General features: G+C 42.3%; 1 protein-coding gene across 1 annotated transcript; it reads left to right on the top strand.

Moving 5' to 3' along the window:
* Positions 1–1,672: 1,672 nt before the first annotated feature.
* On the top strand, positions 1,673–22,721 carry dis3l (DIS3 like exosome 3'-5' exoribonuclease). The gene is made up of 18 exons (XM_087793080.1): positions 1,673–1,843; positions 1,924–2,077; positions 3,430–3,558; positions 3,615–3,750; positions 5,732–5,899; positions 5,961–6,039; positions 9,244–9,414; positions 9,472–9,641; positions 12,888–13,049; positions 13,115–13,362; positions 16,235–16,327; positions 16,387–16,675; positions 16,737–16,972; positions 17,036–17,190; positions 17,762–17,937; positions 17,995–18,137; positions 21,611–21,782; positions 22,319–22,721. The coding sequence occupies exons 1-18, from the start codon at positions 1,705–1,707 to the stop codon at positions 22,601–22,603; spliced, it is 3,105 nt and encodes a 1,034-aa protein (XP_087649206.1). The 5' UTR covers positions 1,673–1,704; the 3' UTR covers positions 22,604–22,721.
* Positions 22,722–22,955: the final 234 nt, after the last annotated feature.

Genomic DNA, 22,955 nt, shown 5'->3' with positions numbered 1-22,955 from the left:
AACTGCTGCACAATAAAATAAATAAACAACAAGGATAAAAGGAAAACAGTCGATACAAAGTTAAACATGTTGCATTTATTTTGTATAAATGTTGTTTGTATATATAAGAATATAAAATATTCTTAGTTTTTCTCTCGCTTATATTGACATATTTAATACTCAATATTTATCTATTTTTGTATTTTATTTCCTTTATATTCTTTTCATTCTTTTCTTCTATACTGTCATCACCACCAAAAGTTCCTCCGTTATGTTCACAACACTCACAATAAACATGTTATAATTGTGTCAGATTCTGTGAATCTGGACGGTTCGTATCCTTCATAATATCCTGGAGCGAGACATCAACACTCTCACCTGCAGGTCCCTCCAGGTGTATCTGGTCCAACAGTAGCAGACGATGGATCTTCTGTGACGACTGATGCTGTCGTGCAGCGACTACATCATCTCAGCTCCAGAGGTTTGGAACTTCTCAGCTGCTTCTGTCCTGCAGTGGTTTCTCCTGCTTCAAAGTATCCTCAGGGTCGTCTCAGGGTTGATGCATCATCTGGACCTTCAGGTCGGTCCAGGATCTCCTGCAGCTGGATCTCTTCTTTCACTGTGGACCCTCACCTCCCTCCCCTCTCTGCCCTTCTTTTCTCTCCTCCCTCCCTTCTGCCCTTCTTCCTCTCCTTTCACTCCAGCCCTCGAGGCCCCGGGGTAACAAGGGGGGGTGAAGCTGCTCTATAGAAGAAACATTATTGAGAGGAAGTCCAGAAATAATCTCATATATTTAGGCCCAAGAATAAAGCGTAAAATACAATAAGAAATATAGAACATTTTAATATAAACGATGCTCTCTTGTGTGTCAGGGTTTTAAACATAACAAAATAATATTAATGTGGCTTCATATCCTGAATGAAAATGTAAACAAACAAACAGGAAGAATATTTGATATCTTATTCAAAACGTTACAAAATGAATACAAACATTTCTGCACCTGATGTCAAATTGAATCATTAAACAAAAATATACACATTTAAAAAGCAATGTTAAATAAACAATCACATGGATGAACAGTTCTCCCAGCATTAGTTCCCTGCTAGAGTTGATGTTGACCCACATTGTTCAGATCTGATCGATTTATTTCTTGTAATTAATCAACGATATTAATGAACAGTTCGATCAGGAAGGATGAGTCACTGCTGTGTGACCCAAATACTCGTTTGTACAGAAACACTTTCTTGCAGCGACGCGTGTTTTCAATGAGCCAAACTCAGTATTTAAATGAAATTAAAGTTTATAATTCACTAAGATCGAATATTTTCAATTTAATTCTGTGTGATACAATTTATTTGTTTACGTTTCAAGAGTGAATTTATCAGACGCGCTAGTTTTGATCACTTTCCGACAATTCTTCAGTGTGTATGTTATTAAATGTAATATTTACACCAAAATAATCACGTCATTTAAACCAGAATTAACTCTATTTTAACGAAGCGTATCTTCCAACCTTTATTTTTTTTTAATTAAAAAACATTTCTAAATTAATTATTTTTTTAAATCGCTTGTCTAATATTCGCTTTAATTTAACTTTCGTGTCGTTTCTTTCACGTTCTAATTCATTTTTAAACGCCACTGGGATCACGTGATCCGGCGAATTTTGGTCACGTGACCGCGGGGACCCGGAAGTGTACGAACTCCCGCCGCGGCGCGAACGAGAAGATGAAGTTGACGAAGACCCAGAAGATCGTCCACATCAGGGGGAGCAAGGGGCGCAGGGTGGTCCGGGTGGTCCGGGAGCACTACCTGAGGGGAGATGTTCCGTGTCGGAGCCTTCTTTGTGAGGAGAGCTGCTGCAACGGTACCATGACAACAACAACAACAAACAACAATAACAACAATAACAAAAACACCCTCAGAACTAACTGTGTGTTTCTTCAGAGGGAAAGGTCTTGACCTTGGGTCTCACTCACTACCTGCTTCCTGACGTCAGTGTGGTCCTGGACTTTCTAGAGGTTCTGGAGCTCAGGGAGGTTCAGGGGGTCATCTTCACCCAGACCAGCAGCCAGAGCCTCCTGCAGACTGGAGGACGCAGGTGCACACACATACACACACACGCACACACGCACACTCACACGTACATCACACGCACACACACACATACATCACACGCACACACACACATACATCACACGCACACACACGCATACATCACACGCACACACAAAACGGTCTTAGTTAAAAGTAAACAAAGTACTGACCTGTGTATTTATTTGAGTTTATTTGTTGTGAAAAACACAATTTACTTTACAATGTTCATAAAGTATACGTAAGCACAAGTATACCAAGGTATATGAACTTGTTGTGTATTAAAAGTAATTACTGATTTGATACTTCTTTGGACTGAATTTGATCATTTTTAGTTTACAGAATTGTACTGTCAAATAAACTCATGTGTGTACATACCACCAGTGTACTAGGTATACGCTCTGAGTATAAAGAGTAGTTTACAGAAGTCTAATTTAAGTATACCCATCAATGTGTACTAGGTATGTACATGTGTACTAAGATATACTCTGAGTCTTTAGTTTACAGATGTGTACTTAAAGTATACTCATCAATGTGTACTAGGTATATACATGTGTACTAAGTATATACTCTGAGTCTTTAGTTTACAGACGTGTACTTCAAGTATACTCATCAATGTTTACTATGTATATACCTGTGTCCTAAGTATATACTATTGAGTATTTAGTTTAGTTTACAGAAGTGTACTTCAAGTATACTCATCAATGTACCACAGGTGTACTAGGTGTATACTCTGAGTCTAGTTAATTTAACAGAATTATACTCAAAGTACAATACTCTCTATACTATCAATGTACTAATTTCAAACTTCTAGTAGATATTCTGGTTTATTGAAGTATACTTCAGTGGTTGAAGTATAACCAAAGTATCTGTGCTTCACAAAACATTTCAATGTGTGTATCTCACAATAAAACCAAAAGTCTTGTTTGCTTCCACCCATCGCCCACTCCCATGATCCTTTGCACCTTCTGGATCACAACAATAATATAGTTGTCCAAAGAGTCAATAGTATACTGTACTTGAAGTTCATTTCATAAAGTATACTTGAGCATAAGAATGCATCAGTGTAGTATTTTGAAGTGTACTTTGTCAAAAGTATACAAATTCAATCTGAGTATAACAGATTTTTTCACACAAAAACACACTTTTCAATGACACAAAAACAATTATTCTGGTACACACAAAGACACACTTTAAATGACACGAAACCAAATATTCTTGTAAACACAAACACACTTGGCTACAAAAGATACACAAAGCTGCGGACCGATACACAGATGACACAACTGCACACAAGTACACAAACGCACTCTTAGGAAATCACTGACGCACTAACTAAAAAAGCGTGTTGACATCTAGACTCTACAACCGTCTACACAACCTCCTCAAAGACCCTCTACACAAGTGTGTGCTGTTTGCCAATGAGTTCCAGGAGAAGTCGTACTGTGCGCGCGAGCTGGGCGAGTCACATGACCAGTGGCAGACCAGGTGAGACGCCTGAACCTGTTGTGTAGAAATGTTTGTGTCAAACTCTCGATGCGCAGGTGTGTGTACTCGGCAGCCGTGTGGTACCACGATCACCTGAGAGGTCAGATGGACATCGTCATGGTAACGGAAGACGAGGATGCTGTTGCTAAGTTTGGCAACCAAACATCTGGAGTCTACGTGGTCTCCCTGCAGGTACTGGTTCCACACATCTGGTTATATCTGGTTATATCTACACAACTGCTGCACGAGAAAATAAATAAGCAACAAGGATAAAAGGAAAACAGTCAATACGATTTATTTGTTTATAGTCATTTATTTACCTATTAAAACTTTGTAGTAAATGTATCTGATAGCTCAGAAAGTATTTCTCAGGGACGTGTGGTCAGAGGAGGCAGGTACACTAATATTACTTACTAACGCTTTTAATTTCAATCGTATAAAAAAGAGATTAAGAAAAATACAATAGAATATTTAAAAACTACATTTTGCCCTTAAATAAAATATTATTTGTTTTTCTCTCGCTTATATTGACTCATTTAATACTCAATATTTATCTTTTCATGATAATAGATGTTCATACTTTTTTTCGTAAATCTAGCCAATCACAGAAGGCCCCACGACATATCAACCAATCAGAAGCAACATAAGGCGGGTCTATCTTCTTGTAACACTGACAACAACATTTGATCGAGTCATCGTAACTTAACAACGTTTTAATACAAATACAGCGCTGACATCTACTGCTGTCAAGCTAACATCACTCAGGATTCTTCACTCTTGAGCCAAACTTATATCTGGAGAGTTCTCGCTAAACTTTACTGCAACTTACTGTCAGTAGGAGGAAATAAAGGTTCGGCTTTCAAAATAAGAGCATTGAATCAGCCGCGTCTTCCTTGTAATCCTTTACTATCACGGTCGTACTCTATACTGTTTGAATCCACGTTTGCTAATCCCTTTTTAATTATTTATTTAAAAAAAATAAAAATGAATTCATCTTTTCTATATCTATCGATTGATTAAAACGAATTTAGATTTTCAGCAATTTTCAATTGAAATGTCTCAGATCATTAAATATGGTTAAAGACTTTGAATACATAACTTTAAATACATTGATAATTAAAACCTAATATTTCAGTTATGACTCTTGTGTCAAAGATGTTTATGAAGCTATAAATCAATATTTATCCACAAGCAATGACTGCCATAGATCTAGAGGATGTAGACTAACATATCAAAACAATTCAACATAGCCTTGTTGATAAATTATTAAATAAATCATATTTTTTTTAACACGTGATCTTGTCAAAGATGACAGATTTATGCTATAACTGGCCTGGAGGACATCAATCTAATAAAATCATAGAAATCGTCTTTTAAAAATGTCGCCCAAGACCGTGTGTGTGTGTGTGTGTGTGTGTGTGTGTGTGTGTGTGTGTGTGTGTGTGTGTGTGTGTGTGTGTGTGTGTGTGTGTGTGTGTGTTTGTTTGTGTGTGTCTGTGTGTGTGTGTGTCTGTGTGTGTGTGTCTGTGTGTGTGTGTCTGTGTGTGTCAGTGTGTGTGTGTGTGTGTGTGTGTGTGTGTGTGTGTGTGTGTGTGTGTGTGTGCGTGCAAGTGTGTGTAAGTGTGTGTGAAGAATGTTGTTAAGATATGAAATAACCAGTCGTCAATTGAATAAGTTTCTCTTTTGTGTTTATAAACTTGTAAATCTGACACCAAAGGAGTCAGTGCCTCAACAACCATGAACCTTAAAATTAAGATTTTTAATTTGTTGATTTAAAAAAGAAATATTGTTGTTCCTTTAAATTAATTGAATTTAATGATGATATAAAAAATAATAATAACAATTATAGTAAGGTTTAAATAATTGAATTAAAACATTGAACATTTTCAAAATGATTTTTTTTTTTTATAAATAGTTTATATTTATGTGTATGTTTATATAAAACTTGTATATAAGTATTACATTTTTATATATACAGGTAAATATATATATATATATACAAGTTTTGATTACATTAATTAAAAAAGCAACAAATCAACCTCTAGAAATAACCGTTACTTACTTACTTACAAAAGTTCTTATAAAAACATTCCAATGAAAAAAGTAATTCAATCTTCTGATGTCACTGATTTACTTCCATCGCTCAGTCGCTCTCTGATGATGTCATCAACAGGACTACCTGCAGAACTTCCTGCCGGACCTGCAGCCGGCCCACCTGCTCTACTCGTCGCTCCGACAGGCTCGGCAGGAGAAGGAGAGCGAGTCGTCCGAGAGGGAGTACCCGGAGTATCTCTCCGCTCACATCCTGGACGCCGGGCTGAAGTCCGGGCGCTTCCTCCAGGTGCGTTGGTGTCGGTCGTCATGGAAACCCGTGTGTTCACCTGCGTGTCTTCGTCGATCAGGGAACGCTGAACGTCAACAAACACCGAGCTCAGACGGAAGCCACGGTCTCCGCCGACGTGCCCTCGAGCAAGACTTCAGGTGACGTCGTCCACAGTGACTTGGAGAAGAATCATGTTGTCGCCTTCAAATACAAACTCTTAAAGATTTCAGGGACCATCAGGGTCATGTGGTGCTTCTTTCCTCCTCGGATTGGATGCGCGGCTGGTTTCATTGCGCTTTTGCCCTCTAGAGGGCGCCAGACCCACATTATGAAACTATGACTTCGAAACCATCGCCTCGTGATCGCATCTGTGACACAAATCAACTTGATTTATTTGATTTTTACTACTTTATATTTATCAGTTTAACTATATTTAATTTTGTTAACAATCACAAAATGTTTGTAAACACACGAAAAAATTTCTGGCAAAGACAGTAGAGAATAGAATAAATAATATAGATAAAAGTCAAATAAATAATAGATAAACATAATATAAAAGTAGACTCATGTATTTAAATAAGTGCATTAAATGAATAATTAATATAATACATTAAATTAAATAACAATATATTCTGCATAATACATTATTATAAAGAGAGATTTTGTCATTTTTTCTTCATCTTTTCTTCAGACATTTCTGCTCCTAATTGTTGTTGTTTGAGTAAACAAGGAAAAAAGAACAAAATAAGTTGTAAAAAGCAGGTAAAATGCAGAAAAACATTTTGTTAAATTGAAAGATTATATAAACCTTCATGATCTTTACGCTCCGTTTAACTTTCTCGCTCGATGACATCGTTTAATTCACCGTCCAGTGATGGCGGCTCGTTCACCTCGTGACCTCGTGACCTCGTGACCTCATGTTTCCTAGAACCGTGGCGGAACAATAGATTTATGTCAGCATCTGAACTTTCAGCACCGTGTTGATGGTTTTCTCGCTGGAATGTGAGACGTGTCTGTGGTTACACAAGTGAGACGTGTCTGTGGTTACACAAGTGTGACATGTCTGTGGTTACACAAGTGAGACGTGTCTGTGGTTACACAAGTGTGACGTGTCTGTGGTTACACAAGTGTGACGTGTCTGTGGTTACACAAGTGTGACGTGTCTGTGGTTACACAAGTGAGACGTGTCTGTGGTTACACAAGTGTGACGTGTCTGTGGTTACACAAGTGTGACGTGTCTGTGGTTACACAAGTGTGACGTGTCTGTGGTTACACAAGTGTGACGTGTCTGTGGTTACACAAGTGTGACGTGTCTGTGGTTACACAAGTGTGACGTGTCTGTGGTTACACAAGTGTGACGTGTCTGTGGTTACACAAGTGTGACGTGTCTGTGGTTACACAAGTGTGACGTGTCTGTGGTTACACAAGTGTGACGTGTCTGTGGTTACACAAGTGTGACGTGTCTGTGGTTACACAAGTGTGACGTGTCTGTGGTTACACAAGTGTGACGTGTCTGTGGTTACACAAGTGTGACGGTGTCTGTGGTTACACAAGTGTGACGATGTCTGTGGTTACACAAGTGTGACGATGTCTGTGGTTACACAAGTGTGACGTGTCTGTGGTTAAACAAGTGTGACGTGTCTGTGGTTACACAAGTGAGACGTGTCTGTGGTTACACAAGTGTGACGTGTCTGTGGTTACACAAGTGTGACGTGTCTGTGGTTACACAAGTGTGACGTGTCTGTGGTTACACAAGTGTGACGTGTCTGTGGTTACACAAGTGTGACGTGTCTGTGGTTACACAAGTGTGACGTGTCTGTGGTTACACAAGTGTGACGTGTCTGTGGTTACACAAGTGTGACGTGTCTGTGGTTACACAAGTGTGACGTGTCTGTGGTTACACAAGTGTGACGTGTCTGTGGTTACACAAGTGTGACGTGTCTGTGGTTACACAAGTGTGACGTGTCTGTGGTTACACAAGTGTGACGTGTCTGTGGTTACACAAGTGTGACGTGTCTGTGGTTACACAAGTGTGACGTGTCTGTGGTTACACAAGTGTGACGTGTCTGTGGTTACACAAGTGTGACGTGTCTGTGGTTACACAAGTGTGACGTGTCTGTGGTTACACAAGTGTGACGTGTCTGTGGTTACACAAGTGTGACGGTGTCTGTGGTTACACAAGTGTGACGATGTCTGTGGTTACACAAGTGTGACGATGTCTGTGGTTACACAAGTGTGACGTGTCTGTGGTTAAACAAGTGTGACGTGTCTGTGGTTACACAAGTGAGACGTGTCTGTGGTTACACAAGTGTGACGTGTCTGTGGTTACACAAGTGTGACGTGTCTGTGGTTACACAAGTGTGACGTGTCTGTGGTTACACAAGTGTGACGTGTCTGTGGTTACACAAGTGTGACGTGTCTGTGGTTAAACAAGTGTGACGTGTCTGTGGTTACACAAGTGTGACGTGTCTGTGGTTACACAAGTGTGACGTGTCTGTGGTTACACAAGTGTGACGTGTCTGTGGTTACACAAGTGTGACGTGTCTGTGGTTACACAAGTGTGACGTGTCTGTGGTTACACAAGTGTGACGTGTCTGTGGTTACACAAGTGTGACGTGTCTGTGGTTACACAAGTGAGACGTGTCTGTGGTTACAGAAGTGTGACGTGTCTGTGGTTACACAAGTGTGACGTGTCTGTGGTTACACAAGTACACAACGATCATTAACACTTGTGGTTTCTCAGGTTCAAGATGACCCGACGGCCCGGGACCTTTACCACTGAATTTATATTTCCGGAAGCCAGGGTCACCTTGACCCTGAGACAACAAAAGGGATAACACAATCACATTTGTTTATGGGACTTTGGGTCACCTTGACCCTGGGACAACACAAGGGACAAAACAATTACATTTGTTTACAGGCTTTTGGGTCACTTTGACCCCGAGACAACACAAGGGATAACACAATTACATTTTTTGGGTCACTTTGACCCTGAGACAACACAAGGGATAACACAATTACATTTTTTGGGTCACTTTGACCCTGAGACAACACAAGGGATAACACAATTACATTTTTTGGGTCACTTTGACCCTGAGACAACACAAGGGATAACACAATTACATTTTTTGGGTCACTTTGACCCTGAGACAACACAAGGGATAACACAATTACATTTTTTGGGTCACTTTGACCCTGAGACAACACAAGGAATAATACAATTACATTTTTTGGGTCACTTTGACCCTGAGACAACACAAGGGATAAAACAATTAATTTTTTTTACAAGCCTTCGGGTCACCTTGACCCTGAGACAACACCAGGAATAAAACAATTACAACATCTTCTACTCCTCCCTGTAGATCCGTGTCGGGAGGTTCTGGTTGTGGGTTCCAAGCACAGGAACCGGGCCGTGCACGGCGACCTGGTCGTGGTTGAAATCCTGCCGAAGAGCGAGTGGCGAGGGAAGGTGACGTCGCTGTCGGACAGCGGGGAGGCGAGCGAGGGCGACGAGAACCCACCCATGAGCACAGGTGACCTCAGTGTGACCTGCTCTGAGGGGGCGGAGCTATAACGGTGACCCCCGGCAGGTCGTGTGGTCGGCGTCCTGCAGAGGAACTGGAGGGACTACGTGGTCACGTTCCCCTCGCGAGACTCCGGACCCTCGCAGAAGCGCAGCACTCAGCGGATCCTGACGGTGCCCTGGGACCGACACATCCCCAAGATCCGGATCAGTACACAGCAGTTCGACACACTGAAGGTTTGGACCATGAAGTATTACTTAATGATCACTGTTGTGTGTATTGTTGTAACCTGATGGTACTTATAATGATACAATATATAGTGATAGTGTAGCAACAAGTATATATGTGTAGTATTGTCCAGTACTTGACTCTGGTGTTGTGACAGTGTAGTAACAAGTATATATGTGTAGTATTGTCAAGTCTTGACACTGGTGTTGTGATCGTGTAGTAACAAGTATATATGTGTAGTATTGTCAAGTCTTGACTCTGGTGTTGTGATAGTGTAGTAACAAGTATATATGTGTAGTATTGTCCAGTACTTGACTCTGGTGTTGTGATAGTGTAGTAACAAGTATATATGTGTAGTATTGTCAAGTCTTGACTCTGGTGTTGTGATCGTGTAGTAACAAGTATATATGTGTAGTATTGTCCAGTACTTGACTCTGGTGTTTTGATAGTGTAGTAACAAGTATATATGTGTAGTATTGTCAAGTCTTGACTCTGGTGTTGTGATCGTGTAGTAACAAGTATATATGTGTAGTATTGTCAAGTCTTGACTCTGGTGTTGTGATAGTGTAGTAACAAGTATATATGTGTAGTATTGTCCAGTACTTGACTCTGGTGTGTGTAGTAACAAGGATATAAGTAAGTAAGTAAGTAAGTAATATTTATTTATATAGCGCTTTTCGAGACCAGGGTCACAAAGCGCTTAAACAATCAAAACAATATTCAAAAAAGTACATACTTTAAAGATCACGATAATACTGAGAACAACACAGGAGTTCCAGAAAATCAAGGAAAAGCCTGAACAAATAGAAACGTCTTAAGATGTTTCTTGAAGGAGTCAGTAGATCATCAAACACAGATGTTTCTTGAAGGAGTCAGTAGATCATCAAACACAGATGTTTCTTGAAGGAGTCAGTAGATCATCAAACACAGATGTTTCTTGAAGGATTCAGTAGATCATCAAACACAGATGTTTCTTGAAGGAGTCAGTAGATCATCAAACACAGATGTTTCTTGAAGGAGTCAGTAGATCATCAAACACAGATGTTTCTTGAAGGAGTCAGTAGATCATCAAACACAGATGTTTCTTGAAGGAGTCAGTAGATCATCAAACACAGATGTTTCTTGAAGGAGTCAGTAGATCATCAAACACAGATGTTTCTTGAAGGAGTCAGTAGATCATCAAACACAGATGTTTCTTGAAGGAGTCAGTAGATCATCAAACACAGATGTTTCTTGAAGGAGTCAGTAGATCATCAAACACAGATGTTTCTTGAAGGAGTCAGTAGATCATCAAACACAGATGTTTCTTGAAGGAGTCAGTAGATCATCAAACACAGATGTTTCTTGAAGGAGTCAGTAGATCATCAAACACAGATGTTTCTTGAAGGAGTCAGTAGATCATCAAACACAGATGTTTCTTGAAGGAGTCAGTAGATCATCAAACACAGATGTTTCTTGAAGGAGTCAGTAGATCATCAAACACAGATGTTTCTTGAAGGAGTCAGTAGATCATCCAACACAGATGTTTCTTGAAGGAGTCAGTAGATCAAGAAACATCTCTGTGTTTGATGATCGAGTAGATCATCAAACACAGAGATGTTTCTTGAAGGAGTCAGTAGATCATCAAACACAGAGGTGTTTCTTGAAGGAGTCAGTAGATCATCAAACACAGATGTTTCTTGAAGGAGTCAGTAGATCATCAAACACAGAGATGTTTCTTGAAGGAGTCAGTAGATCATCAAACACAGATGTTTCTTGAAGGAGTCAGTAGGTCATCAAACACAGAGATGTTTCTTGAAGGAGTCAGTAGATCATCAAACACAGATGTTTCTTGAAGGAGTCAGTAGATCATCAAACACAGAGATGTTTCTTGAAGGAGTCAGTAGATCATCAAACACAGATGTTTCTTGAAGGAGTCAGTAGATCATCAAACACAGAGATGTTTCTTGAAGGAGTCAGTAGATCATCAAACACAGATGTTTCTTGAAGGAGTCAGTAGATCATCAAACACAGAGATGTTTCTTGAAGGAGTCAGTAGATCATCAAACACAGATGTTTCTTGAAGGAGTCAGTAGGTCATCAAACACAGATGTTTCTTGAAAGAGTCAGTAGGTCATCAAACACAGAGATGTTTCTTGAAGGAGTCAGTAGATCATCAAACACAGATGTTTCTTGAAGGAGTCAGTAGATCATCAAACACAGATGTTTCTTGAAGGAGTCAGTAGATCATCAAACACAGATGTTTCTTGAAGGAGTCAGTAGATCATCAAACACAGATGTTTCTTGAAGGAGTCAGTAGATCATCAAACACAGATGTTTCTTGAAGGAGTCAGTAGATCATCAAACACAGATGTTTCTTGAAGGAGTCAGTAGATCATCAAACACAGATGTTTCTTGAAGGAGTCAGTAGATCATCAAACACAGATGTTTCTTGAAGGAGTCAGTAGATCATCAAACACAGATGTTTCTTGAAGGAGTCAGTAGATCATCATAGAAACACAGAGATGGTTCCAAAGCTTAGGAGCAACAGTCTGGAAGGATTTCTCTCCTCTGGTCCTGAGCCGTGTGCGTGGAACCATCAGTAGATTCTGATCCACAGACCTCAGAGCCCGAGCTGGGGTGTAAGTCTGGATCAGATCACTGATGGAAGGTCTGACCATGAATAGATCTGAAAGTAAGAATCAGAATTTTAAAGTTGATCCTGAAAGAAACTGGAAGCCAGTGAAGAGTTTTAAGGATCGGAGAAATGTGAGTTCTTCTACTAGAGTAGTCGAGTACTTGACTCTGTTGTATGGTATAGTGTAGTAAGAAATGTCCAAATATGTCCAAAACATCAGCTTTAAAAGCTGCTAGATTCACTGTATCCTCTCGTCCTCAGTCATCCCCAGGATTTAATTGTTCCTTTAGCTGCGGAGGAGGTAATGACTGCTTCCATCTAGTGGCTGGTAGCTGAATTACAACACACACAAAAAACATTGTTAAAAAATTGCATTGTTATTTGTACATTTTAAAAGGACAATTATTTTATTTTGTAAAATTTGATTAAAAAAGAAAATAGAATTTGAAAGTCCAATAAAAACTTTTAAAGATTTTTTTTTTTACAAAAACTGAAACAAATGAAGAGAACAACTTAAGATTTAAGATAAACATGTGTTTTATGTGTGAGATGAAAACACATCTTGACCTTCTCTGACCTTCTTTGACCTTCTCTGACCTTCTCTAATCACTGTCGTCCGTCTCTGCTCCGGGATCAGGACCACAGGGTCGTGGTGCGTCTGGACTCCTGGGAAAGTTCCTCTCAGTATCCTAACGGACACACGGTCCGAGTCCTGGGTCCGGCGGGCGAGCTGGAGACCGAAGTGCAGACCATCCTCATCGAGAACTGCGTGCAGGTGGCGCCGTTCTCTGAAGCCCAGGTGGGTCCAGATGAAGTCCTGACCCCCCCCCCCCGCCTCATGGTGACCCGCTTTTGTCTGTCCAGTTGAAGGAGATGCCGGTCAGTTCCCCGGAGCACCCCTGGTCTGTGGACCCGTCACAGGTGAGGCAGCGCCGGGACCTGCGCGAGACTCACCTGGTGTTCAGCATCGACCCGCTGGGCTGCGAGGACGTGGACGACACGCTGTCGGTGCGGACGCTTCCCGGGGGGCTGCTGGAGTTGGGGGTCCACATCGCTGACGTGACCCACTTTGTCAAGGAGGACTCGCTGACGGACCTGGAGGCTCGAAGCAGGTGAGAGTCTCTGGAGTCATGAAGAAGATGATGGAGAAGATCTAGACTCGCATGAATCTTCTCTTCAAGATGCAGCGAGTTTTTCATCATGTTTTACACTTATTACTTAAAGTCGCTCTGGAATCTGGGCGAACAAGAGGTTACGAGAGTCCATTATGTTGTAATAATGGCTTCACAGCTGTAATCACGCCCGATTTGTTTATCCAACGAGTCCCTTGGAGACAGAGACTTAACTTGATTGTTGTGACCATCACACAACTTGATTGTTGTAAACATTACACAACTTGATTGTTGTAAACATTACACAACTTGATTGTCGTGAACACTACACAACTTGATTGTCCTAAACATTACACAACTTGATTGTTGTGAACATTACACAACTTGATTGTCGTAAACACTACACAACTTGATTGTCGTAAACATTACACAACTTGATTGTCGTGAACACTACACAACTTGATTGTTGTAAACAATACACAACTTGATTGTCGTGAACACTACACAACTTGATTGTCGTAAACAATACACAACTTGAGTGTCGTAAACATTGCACAACTTGATTGTTGTAAACATTACACAACTTGATTGTCGTAAACATTACACAACTTGATTGTCGTGAACAATACACAACTTGATTGTCGTAAACATTGCACAACTTGATTGTCGTGAACACTACACAACTTGATTGTCGTAAACAATACACAACTTGATTGTCGTAAACATTGCACAACTTGATTGTCGTAAACATTACACAACTTGATTGTCGTGAACACTACACAACTTGATTGTCGTAAACATTGCACACACTTGATTGTCGTGAACACTACACAACTTGATTGTCGTAAACAATACACAACTTGATTGTCGTAAACATTACACAACTTGATTGTCGTGAACACTACACAACTTGATTGTCGTGAACACTACACAACTTGATTGTCGTGAACACTACACAACTTGATTGTCGTAAACAATACACAACTTGATTATCGTAAACATTACACAACTTGATTGTCGTAAACATTACACAACTTGATTGTCGTGAACACTACACAACTTGATTGTCGTAAACAATACACAACTTGATTGTCGTAAACATTGCACAACTTGATTGTCGTAATCATTACACAACTTGATTGTCGTAAACATTACACAACTTGATTGTCGTGAACATTACACAACTTGATTGTCGTAAACAATACACAACTTGATTGTCGTAAACATTACACAACTTGATTGTCGTGAACACTACACAACTTGATTGTCGTGAACACTACACAACTTGATTGTCGTGAACACTACACAACTTGATTGTCGTAAACAATACACAACTTGATTATCGTAAACATTACACAACTTGATTGTCGTGAACACTACACAACTTGATTGTCGTAAACAATACACAACTTGATTGTCGTAAACATTGCACAACTTGATTGTCGTAATCATTACACAACTTGATTGTCGTAAACATTACACAACTTGATTGTCGTGAACATTACACAACTTGATTGTCGTAAACAATACACAACTTGATTGTCGTAAACATTACACAACTTCATTGTCGTAATCATTGCACAACTTGATTGTCGTAATCATTACACAACTTGATTGTCGTAAACATTGCACAACTTGATTGTCGTCATCATTACACAACTTGATTGTCGTAAACATTACACAACTTGATTGTAGTAAACATTACACAACTTGATTGTCGTAAACATTACACAACTTGATTGTCGTAAACATTGCACAACTTGATTGTCGTAAACATTGCACAACTTGATTGTCGTTAACATTACACAACTTGATTGTCGTAAACATTACACAACTTGATTGTCGTAATCATTACACAACTTGATTGTCGTAATCATTACACAACTTGATTGTCGTAAACATTACACAACTTGATTGTCGTAAACCCTACACAACTTGATTGTCGTAATCATTACACAACTTGATTGTCGTAAACATTAAACAACTTGATTGTCGTAAACATTGCACAACTTGATTGTCGTAAACATTACACAACTTGATTGTCGTAAACACTACACAACTTGATTGTTGTAAACATTGCACAACTTGATTGTCGTAATCATTACACAACTTGATTGTCGTAAACATTACACAACTTGATTGTCGTAAACATTGCACAACTTGATTGTCGTAATCATTACACAACTTGATTGTCGTGAACACTACACAACTTGATTGTCGTAAACATTACACAACTTGATTGTCGTAAACATTGCACAACTTGATTGTTGTTAACATTACACAACTTGATTTTCGTAGACATTACACAACTTGATTGTCGTAATCATTACACAACTTGATTGTCGTAATCATTACACAACTTGATTGTCGAAAACATTACACAACTTGATTGTCGTAAACCCTACACAACTTGATTGTCGTAAACATTACACAACTTGATTGTCGTGAAAACTACACAACTTGATTGTCGTGAACACTACACAACTTGATTGTCGTGAACACTACACAACTTGATTGTCGTGAACACTACACAACTTGATTGTCGTAAACAATACACAACTTGATTATCGTAAACATTACACAACTTGATTGTCGTAAACATTACACAACTTGATTGTCGTAAACATTACACAACTTGATTATCGTAAACACTACACAACTTGATTGTCGTGAACACTACACAACTTGATTGTCGTAAACAATACACAACTTGATTATCGTAAACATTACACAACTTGATTGTCGTAAACATTACACAACTTGATTGTCGTAAACATTACACAACTTGATTATCGTAAACACTACACAACTTGATTGTCGTAAACACTACACAACTTGATTGTTGATGGTCACAGCGCTTCATGGTTTCCAGGGCGACCACCTACTACTTGGCCGACCGGCGCTTCGACATGTTGCCGTGTGTCTTGAGCGCAGACGTGTGTTCTCTGCTGGGAGGAGTCGACAGGTGAGTCGACAGGTGAGCGGATCTTCGTCCAGGTGAGTCTGAACGCCCTCTGACCTCAGGTACGCCATGAGCGTCCTCTGGGAGCTGGACGCCGCCACCCTGAGCGTCCGCTCCGTGTGGTTCGGTCGGACCCTGGTGCGCTCCTCGTACCAGCTGCACTACGAGCTCGCCCAGGACCTGCTGAACGGGGAGCAGACGCCGGTGCCGGAGCTGACCCGGCTCAGCCCGCGGGACCGGGAGGAGAAGCTGACGGAGCTCAGGCGCTCCCTGGAGATGTTGACCCACGTGGCCAGACACCTGAGGGCTCAGAGGGACCAGGAGGGGGCGCTGGAGCTGGAGGGCGTGGAGGTGGGTCACGATGTTCATTCTTTGAACTTCAACTCAACCTTCACTTCGGTGGTTCTGGAAGGTCCGGGCCCAGCTGGACGAGCAGAAGAACATCACGGCTCTGGTCCCTCGACAACCCCTGGAGGTCCACGAGACCGTGGCCGAGTGCATGATCCACGCCAACCACTGGGTGGCGCGGAAGATCCAGGAAGTCTTTCCTCACCAGGCGCTGCTGCGACATCATCCGCCGCCGCGTCAGCACTTCTTCAAGCAGCTGGTGGACAGCGCCGGAGCCCGCGGGTTCACCGTCGACACCAGGTGACACCGCCACCTCCAGGCTCCGCCTCCCTGCTTCATGACTCCGCCCACTTTCCCCAACAGGTCCAACAAGGAGCTGGCAGAGTCTCTGGACCGGGCCGTGGACCAGGACGACCCCCTGGTGAACCGGATCCTGAGGATGATGGCGACCCACGCCATGTCTCAGGCCCAGTACTGCAGCACCGGGTTCAACGCCCCGGACCACTTCCACCACTACGGTGGGTCAGGAGTCCGTGGACGCACACGCATAACTCAACCACACAATTGCATAGAACTCAACAACACACACACAACTCAATAACAGACCCACACACATCTTGACACACACACAACTTGGCAACACACAAGCACAACTCAACATACACACATATAAACACACATTAATCAACTTATATGCACAAACAACACACACACAACTTGGCAACACACAAGCACAACTCAACATACACACATATAAACACACATTAATCAACTTATATGCACAAACAACACACACACCCTAACCCTAACCCTAACAACACACACACAACTTGGCAACACACAAGCACAACTCAACATACACACACACACACACACACATCACTCGACATATACGCACAAACACACATAACTCAACAACACAATAACATAGAACTCAAAAACACACACACACAACTTAAAAACAAACAAGCACAACACAAAATACACACACATAAACACACATAACTCAACATACACACACAAACAACACACACACACACACAACTTAAAAAAATGGATCATTGAAGCCGATCCTTCTGGTTCTTGCAGGTCTAGCTCTGGACAGATACACTCACTTCACGTCACCCATCCGTCGCTATGCCGACGTCCTGGTCCACCGTCTCCTGACTGCTGCTTTGGAAGCAGAGAGTGGGCGGAGCCACACTAAAGTATTGACCAATAGAGAGCTGGAGGAAGTAGCTCGTCACATCAACGTGAAGAACCGGGTCAGTACAGGAGTCCAGCACAGACACGTGAAGATGCTGACATGTGTTTGAGTCCAGGCGGCCCAGCAGGTCCAGAAGTTGTCCACGGAGTTGTTCCAGTGTCTCTTCTTCAAGGACAGAGACCCCGAGCTGAACCTCAACTACGAGGACGCCATCATCTACGCCGTCAGAGACAACGGCGTCCTGGTCTTCATCCCTCGGTAACGTTTGTCTCTGATCATGTGTCTCTGATCACATGACTCTGATCACATGACTCTGATCACATGACTCTGATCACATGTCTCTGATCACATGACTGTGATCGCATGACTGTGATCGCATGTCTCTGATCACATGACTCTGATCACATGACTGTGATCACATGACTCTGGTCGCATGACTCTGATCGCATGACTCTGATCGCATGACTCTGGTCGCATGACTCTGATCGCATGACTCTGATCGCATGACTCTGATCGCATGACTCTGATCGCATGACTCTGATCACATGACTCTGATCGCATGACTCTGATCGCATGACTCTGATCGCATGACTCTGATCGCATGACTCTGATCACATGACTGTGATCACATGACTGTGATCACATGTCTCTGATCGCATGACTCTGATCACATGACTGTGATCACATGACTGTGATCACATGTCTCTGATCACATGACTCTGATCACATGACTGTGATCACATGACTCTGATCACATGACTCTTATCGCATGACTCTGATCGCATGACTCTGATCGCATGACTCTGATCGCATGACTGTGATCACATGACTCTGATCACATGACTCTGATCGCATGACTCTGATCGCATGACTGTGATCACATGACTCTGATCGCATGACTGTGATCACATGACTCTGATCACATGACTCTGATCACATGTCTCTGGTCGCATGACTCTGATCACATGACTCTGATCGCATGACTTGTGATCACATGTCTCTGATCACATGACTCTGATCGCATGACTCTGGTCGCATGACTCTGATCACATGTCTATGGTCGCATGACTCTGATCACATGACTCTGATCACATGTCTCTGGTCGCATGACTCTGATCACATGACTCTGATCACATGTCTCTGGTCGCATGACTCTGATCACATGACTCTGATCACATGACTCTGATCACATGTCTCTGATCGCATGACTCTGGTCGCATGACTCTGATCGCATGACTCTGATCACATGACTCTGATCACATGTCTCTGATCGCATGACTCTGATCACATGACTCTGATCGCATGACTCTGATCGCATGTCTCTGATCGCATGACTCTGGTCGCATGACTCTGATCACATGACTCTGATCACATGACTCTGATCACATGTCTCTGATCACATGACTCTGATCACATGACTCTGATCACATGACTCTGATCGCATGTCTCTGGTCGCATGACTCTGATCACATGTCTCTGATCACATGACTCTGATCACATGACTCTGATCGCATGACTCTGATCGCATGACTGTGATCGCATGTCTCTGATCGCATGACTCTGGTTGCATGACTCTGATCACATGACTCTGATCACATGTCTCTGATCGCATGACTCTGGTCGCATGACTCTGATCACATGACTCTGATCACATGACTCTGATCACATGTCTCTGATCACATGACTCTGATCACATGACTCTGATCACATGACTCTGATCACATGTCTCTGATCACATGACTCTGATCACATGACTCTGATCGCATGTCTCTGATCATATGTCTCTGGTCGCATGACTCTGGTCGCATGACTCTGATCACATGACTCTGATCGCATGACTCTGATCGCATGACTCTGATCACATGTCTCTGGTCGCATGACTCTGATCACATGACTCTGGTCGCATGACTCTGATCACATGACTCTGGTCGCATGACTCTGATCGCATGACTCTGATCACATGACTCTGATCGCATGACTCTGATCGCATGACTGTGATCACATGTCTCTGGTCGCATGACTCTGATCACATGACTCTGATCGCATGACTCTGATCGCATGACTCTGATCACATGACTGTGATCGCATGACTCTGATCGCATGACTCTGATCGCATGACTCTGATCGCATGACTGTGATCGCATGTCTCTGATCACATGTCTCTGGTCGCATGACTCTGATCACATGACTCTGATCGCATGACTCTGATCGCATGACTCTGATCACATGACTCTGATCACATGACTCTGATCACATGACTCTGATCGCATGACTCTGATCACATGTCTCTGATCGCATGACTCTGATCGCATGACTCTGATCGCATGACTCTGATCGCATGACTGTGATCACATGTCTCTGGTCGCATGACTCTGATCACATGACTCTGATCGCATGACTCTGATCGCATGACTCCGATCACATGACTCTGATCGCATGACTCTGATCACATGACTCTGATCGCATGACTCTGATCACATGACTCTGATCGCATGACTCTGATCGCATGACTCTGATCGCATGACTGTGATCGCATGTCTCTGATCACATGTCTCTGGTCGCATGACTCTGATCACATGACTCTGATCGCATGACTCTGATCACATGACTCTGATCGCATGACTCTGATCGCATGACTCTGATCGCATGACTGTGATCGCATGTCTCTGATCACATGTCTCTGGTCGCATGACTCTGATCACATGACTCTGATCGCATGACTCTGATCGCATGACTCTGATCACATGACTGTGATCGCATGACTCTGATCGCATGACTCTGATCACATGACTCTGATCGCATGACTCTGATCACATGTCTCTGATCGCATGACTCTGATCGCATGACTCTGATCGCATGACTCTGATCACATGACTCTGATCGCATGACTCTGATCGCATGACTCTGATCGCATGACTGTGATCGCATGTCTCTGATCACATGTCTCTGGTCGCATGACTCTGGTCGCATGACTCTGATCACATGACTCTGATCACATGACTCTGATCACATGACTCTGATCACATGACTCTGATCGCATGACTCTGATCACATGACTCTGATCGCATGACTCTGATCACATTACTCTGATCGCATGTCTCTGGTCGCATGACTCTGATCACATTACTCTGATCACATGACTCTGATCACATGACTCTGATCGCATGACTCTGATCACATGTCTCTGATCACATGACTCTGATCGCATGTCTCTGATCACATGTCTCTGGTCGCATGACTCTGGTCGCATGACTCTGATCACATGACTCTGATCGCATGTCTCTGATCGCATGTCTCTGATCGCATGACTCTGATCGCATGTCTCTGATCACATGTCTCTGGTCGCATGACTCTGGTCGCATGACTCTGATCACATGACTCTGATCACATGACTCTGATCGCATGACTCTGATCACATGACTCTGATCACATGTCTCTGGTCGCATGACTCTGATCACATTACTCTGATCACATGACTCTGATCACATGACTCTGATCACATGTCTCTGGTCGCATGACTCTGATCGCATGACTCTGATCGCATGACTCTGATCACATGACTCTGATCGCATGACTCTGATCACATTACTCTGATCACATGACTCTGATCGCATGACTCTGATCGCATGACTCTGATCACATGACTCTGATCACATGACTCTGATCGCATGACTCTGATCACATGACTCTGATCACATGACTCTGATCGCATGACTCTGATCACATGACAGGTTCGGCGTGAAGGCACCTGCGTACCTGAAGAACAAGGAGGGTCAGGTGTTGTCGACGGCGAAGGACGGCAGCTGTGAGTGGCAGGTGGGAAAGTTACGACGCTACACCGACCACATCAGGACTGAGTCAGTGAGCGGCAGCGCCACCTTCAGGCTGTTTGACCACATCACAGTGAGTGCCTGACTACATGTTTGTTCATCACAATATACACACACATTAACACATACAACACAATCACACAACTCAACACACACACAAAACTCGACAACATACAACCAACTCAACTCAAACAAACAACACATTCATACACACAATTCAACAACACACACATAACCCAAACCTTAGACCAACAACCCCACAACACAGACGCACAACAAGGAGGTTTTGTCGACAGGGAAGGACGGGAGCTGCGAGTGGCAGACGGGAAAATGACGACAACCCACAACACAAATACACAACTCAACCACACACACGCACAACCCAAACTGTATACACATACACACACACAACAGGACAACACACACACTACTTACCAACATATAAACACACACAATCCAAACCGTAGACACACACACACACACACAACCGGATAACACACACACTACTTACCAACATACACACACACACACCCCAAACCTCAGACCCACAGGTTAAAGGTCAGGTTGAAGATAAAGAGCAGGTGTGATGAACCAGTTCTTCTCCTTCAGGTCCAGATCTCGGTCCAGTCTTCATCCTACCATTCAGACTCTCTGCACCTGGACGTGGTCAAGAACCGGCCCCACCTAGTGGACACCTCCGAGTCCCGCGGCCCTCAAGGTCGTAAGCAGCTGGTCCAGGAGGTGGTCCGACTGGCCGAGGAGGCCACGCAGAGGAAGGACCGCCTCCCGGAGCTGTCCCGGGAGGAGAGAGAGTTCCGTCAGAGCAGGGAGCCCAACCTGTACCTGCTGCTGGAGGAGATCCGGGATCTGGCCTTGACCGAAGTCCAGTCTTAGCTTTTGGTCCGACTCTGAACTTGACAAGGTTGATTTCAAGGTCATGTGATGGACGAAGTGTTGAAACAGTTTTTTTTTAAATAAATGAATTTAATAAATTGAATATTTTCTAAATGAATGAGTTGTTTTTATTCACAAGGTTTAATTTTCTATTGTCTCTCAGACACGAATGTAAAAGATGAAGCACAAGTTTGATCAAGTTTGATCGGTGCTCTGTTGGTGATGTCTGGTGGAAATATTAGACTATAGATAAAATATATAAAATTAAGAAGAAAAACGGTTACAATTATGTCTTCTGTAAAATATAACTGAACAAAAAAAATAATTGTTTTAATTACTTTATAGAAGAATA

The sequence above is a fragment of the Callionymus lyra genome, chromosome 6 (assembly GCF_982586985.1).
Source record: "Callionymus lyra chromosome 6, fCalLyr1.hap1.1, whole genome shotgun sequence".
In the NCBI taxonomy this organism is placed as follows: domain Eukaryota; kingdom Metazoa; phylum Chordata; class Actinopteri; order Syngnathiformes; family Callionymidae; genus Callionymus; species Callionymus lyra.
This window is presented reverse-complemented; position numbering and strand designations above follow the sequence as displayed.